The 4202-nt window shown below is 57.8% G+C and overlaps 1 protein-coding gene across 1 annotated transcript in view; it reads right to left on the bottom strand.

Annotated features, from left to right (window-relative positions):
• lhfpl2a (LHFPL tetraspan subfamily member 2a) overlaps window positions 1–628 on the bottom strand; it is a 10432-nt gene extending 9804 nt beyond the window's left edge. Inside the window, 1 exon segment of the mRNA XM_056588635.1 lies at window positions 31–628. Coding sequence (XP_056444610.1) covers window positions 31–472 — 442 coding nt within the window. The 5' untranslated portion in view covers window positions 473–628.
• Between the last annotated feature and the right edge of the window lie 3574 nt (window positions 629–4202).

Genomic DNA, 4202 nt, shown 5'->3' with positions numbered 1-4202 from the left:
TGCGTGTGTGCGTCCATGATGGGCCCTCACCTGCGATGCCCTGCAGCAGGCCGCAGATGTTGAAGATGCTCTTCTTCATGACGCTCTGGAAGCACATGGTGAAGACGGAGACCACCGCCACGGCGCACAGCAGCAGGATGCCCGCCGCCAGGAAGATGGCGGTGGCCTGCCAGGACCCACTGGCCATCTCCCCAAAGTGCACGGCGTACGGCCCGCACAGGACGCCGCGCCGCAGGCGGGGCAGCTTGATGCAGCGGCCGTACAGGCCCAGCGTGGGCCGGTACGCCTCCCCCGCCGTGGCCGCGGCCGCCGCCCCGTGCGCGCCGAAGACCTCGGCTGCTTTTCATTTTGCATGTGCGCGGAAGCCCACAAGCCAATCGGTGCTCATGAAGGCGATGAGCTCGCCGAAGGCGGCCACGATGCTCAGCAGGGTCCACAGCATCGAACGGCACGTCACGATCACATGGCACATGCTGGGTCCGGTCTGGACCGGTTGGGTCGGGTCGGATCCTTCTTTTAGTAGAGGAGGAGGAGCCTAATCCACCTCTGTCCCACAATATGCGGGCTTACAAGGATAATGTTTGTCAATGATTTCCAATATGCCACGTCCTTCCCCTCTCTCTCTCTCTCTCTCTCTCTCTCTCTCTCTCCTCCTCCTCTCATCTCTCTCTCCCTCTCTCTCTCTCTTTCTCTCTCAGTTGTATTCCTTTTCCTTTATCCAGCACAAATGTTGTGTTGTTCTGTCCAGGCTGTGGGTGTTGGTCGTGTCTTGTGGTTCCCGTTGCTCCTGTAGTTCCTGTCAGCCGTGTAGTTCCTGAGGAGTGCTCTCTACATCGTCCTCAGCGCGCGTCTATCGGCCAGCCTGCTGGCGTCACACCACACACCTGAAACAGATAAGAGATAATGCCCTCGTTAGAACAATCCCGTCATCGCAACTACAGGTAGAGCTCTACCGTAGCTCTGGAGTCTACACAATAGCGAGGTTGTCCGTAGCTCTCAGTCTACAGAGGTTTACCGTAGCTCTAGAGTCTACACCATAGAGAAGTTTACCGTAGCTGACTGTGAGGAAGTTGAGATCATTTTCGAATTATTTTGCATTTCATCTAGATGACGATTTTCTTATTCAGGGTCTAAAACTGAAACATCAAGCCAGATGACGCAACCTCTGTCTCACTGACTGAATAACTGACTGACTGTGTCACTGACTGATTGTGTTACCGACTGTGTCACTGAATGACTGTGTTACTGACTGTATCACTGAATGACTGTGTTACTGACTGTGTCACAGACTGACTTTGTTATTGACTGAATAACGTTTGACTCAGAGAGAAAAGTACACTGAGAAAAGGTGGGGAAAACCGTGCTTGGCTTAAGATGGATAGGTGGCTAAGGCAGAGCTCAGAGGAAGTTGACAGATAGACTGAGGATGAGGTAGAGGGGAGAGAGGGACGGTGGGAACAACATGCGCAACGGAAAAAAAGCGCGAAATAAAGCCTCACTCTCGAACCTCCCTCTAGAACCTCATCTCCCGCAACCTCCCTCCTAGAACCTTACCTCTCAAGAAACCTCACCTCTATGAAACCTCCCTCTAGGAACCTTCCCCTCCATAACCTCCCTCTATGAAGCCGCCCTCTCAGCACCTCCCTCTAGAACCTCACTCTCCAGAACCTCCCTCTAGGAACCCTCCCTCTCCAGAAACCCCCATCCCTCTAGAACCTCCCTCTCCAGAACCTCCCTCTCCAGAACCTCCCTCTAGAACCTCCCTCTAGAACCTCCCTCTCCAGAACCTCCCTCTAGAACCTCCCTCCATAACCTCCCTCTAGAACCCTCCCTCTCCAGAACCTCCCTCTAGAACCTCCCTCCATAACCTCCCTCTAGAACCTCCCTCTCCAGAACCTCCCTCTAGAACCTCCCTCTCTAGCACCTCCCTCTCTACGACCTCTCTCTCCAGAGCTACGCGGCCATGGTTCTGGGTCAGCTCCCCGGACCCGACCACTTCATAGAGTACTCTGATGTGTCTTACTGTAATAGTACTGTACACGTAAAGTTGAATCAAGTGCTCTAATGAACCCTTCTAATATCCATAGTTATATATCTATCCATCCATCCATCCATCAGTCTGTCTATTTTTATCACTATCTATCTGTATAACAATATGTCTATCTATCTATCTATCTATCTATCTATAGGTGCATTTGTATACAAACGCTTTTTATAATAGCGTTGCTAATTATTAATTTAACACAGTTCATTATTGCTCCTCTCAGAAAGGTAAACATTAACCTGCCCTCGGTCAGTGAATGTCCCTGAACAGCATGGGTCATGACGGCATGACAATGGAAGGTAAACATTATCAATGACAACAAAAGAATCCCTGAGAAACCTGGATGATTCAGACGGCGACGACCATAAACACCATCGCCTGTCCCATAAACACAGAGAGGACTCCTCAAACCTGCGTCTCATGTTCTGGACCTTATTTAGTCCTCCCCCCTCGGTTTGTCTTTATGCTCTCCTTAAGCCAGTTGTTTTTCTCCCTGAGTCTCCTGGGGGGCGGGTTGGGCCGGCTTACAGTTTGTCTACGTCAAACTGCGGGGGTCCTAGGGAGGCCTGGGGGAGGCCTGGGGGGGGGTGTTGACGTGTGTACAGCCCACGCTCCCTCTCCAGACTGCCATCGCTCAGCCCCCCCAGGGACGGGGCCCGGCGTTCTGTGAGACACGAGGCCGGAGGACGGGGGTTACTGAGGTCATGGAGGAGAGGGGGGGGAGCAGGAGGAGGAGGAGGACCATGGAGGAGGAGGAGGGGGGGAGGAGGAGGAGGAGGAGGACCATGGAGGAGGAGGAGGGGGAGGAGGAGGAGGAGGAGGAGGCAGAGGTCCATGGAGGAGGAGGAGGAGGAGAGGGGGGATGAGGAGGAGGAAGGAGGGAGGCAGAGGACATGGAGGAGGAGGAGGAGGAGGAGACGAGGGGGGGGGGGGCGGAGAGGTGGGGGGAGGAGGAGGAGGAGGAGGAGGCAGAGGACATGGAGGAGGAGGAGGCAGGAGGACCCATGGAGGAGGAGAGGAGGAGGCGGGGGGGGGGAGGAGGAGGAGGAGGAGCGCAGAGGACCATGGAGGAGGAGGAGGAGGCGGAGAGGGGGGGGAGGAGAGAGGGGGGCGGGGGGAGGAGGAGGAGGAGGCAGAGGACCATGGAGGAGGGAGGAGGAGAGGGGGGGGGGGGGGGGGAGGAGCCCGGAGGAGGAGGAGGACCATGGAGGAGGAGGAGGAGGAGGAGGAGGCAGAGGTCCATGGAGGAGGAGGAGGAGAGGGGGGGGGAGGGGAGGGGGGGGGAGGAGGAGGAGGAGGCAGAGGACCATGGAGGAGGAGGAGTACAGTACAGTACAGTTATATGCTCCTATAACGGCTAGCCGTTGGGAGTTGCTGGCCGGCCAATTGTGATCCAGCGATGAAATCATTTTGGTCCCCATTTCTCCGTCGTAGATTCCGAGGAGAGGGGTACTGATTCCACCCTGACTCTATGAGTCATCACAGGACGTTGTAGCAACGTAGGGTTATGTGCCTTGCTAAAGACCCTCAGACACTCTCGCTAGGAGAGCGGGGATCGACCCACAACCTTAGGTATCAAGCAAAGCTCTACTCTGAGATAATGCCGAGGAGGAGGAGGGAGAGGGGGGGGCGGGGGGCGGGAGGGGGGGAGGGGAGGCGGCAGGGCCATGCGGAGGAGGGCTGGAGGAGGAGAGGGGGGGGCGGAGGAGTAGGAGGAGAGGGGGGGGGGAGGAGAGGGGGGGTGGGGAGGAGGAGGAGGCAGAGGACCATGGAGGAGGAGGAGGAGGAGGAGGAGGAGGGGGAGGAGGAGGAGGGGAGGAGGAGGAGGAGGAGAGGGAGGGGAGGAGGAGAGGAGGAGGCGGCCCGAGACCATGGAGGAGGAGGAGGAGGAGGAGGCGGAGGTGGGGGGAGGAGGAGGAGAGGGGGGGAGGAGAGAGGGGGGGGGGGGAGGAGGAGGAGGAGGAGAGGGGGGGGGGAGGAGGAGGAGGAGGAAGGAGGAGGAGAGGGAGGGGCGGAGGAGGAGGAGGAGGCAGCAGAGGACCATGAGGAGGAGGAGGAGTAGGAGAGGGGTGGGGGGGGGGGAGGAGGAGAGGGGGGGGCGGCTAGAGAGGGGGGCGGGGGGAGGAGGAGGCGGAGGCGAGGGGGGGGAGGAGGAGGA

Source organism: Gadus chalcogrammus, chromosome 4 (assembly GCF_026213295.1).
Source record: "Gadus chalcogrammus isolate NIFS_2021 chromosome 4, NIFS_Gcha_1.0, whole genome shotgun sequence".
Lineage (NCBI taxonomy): Eukaryota > Metazoa > Chordata > Actinopteri > Gadiformes > Gadidae > Gadus > Gadus chalcogrammus.
Note: the sequence above shows the minus strand (reverse complement) of the source record. Positions and strands in the feature narration are given on the sequence as shown.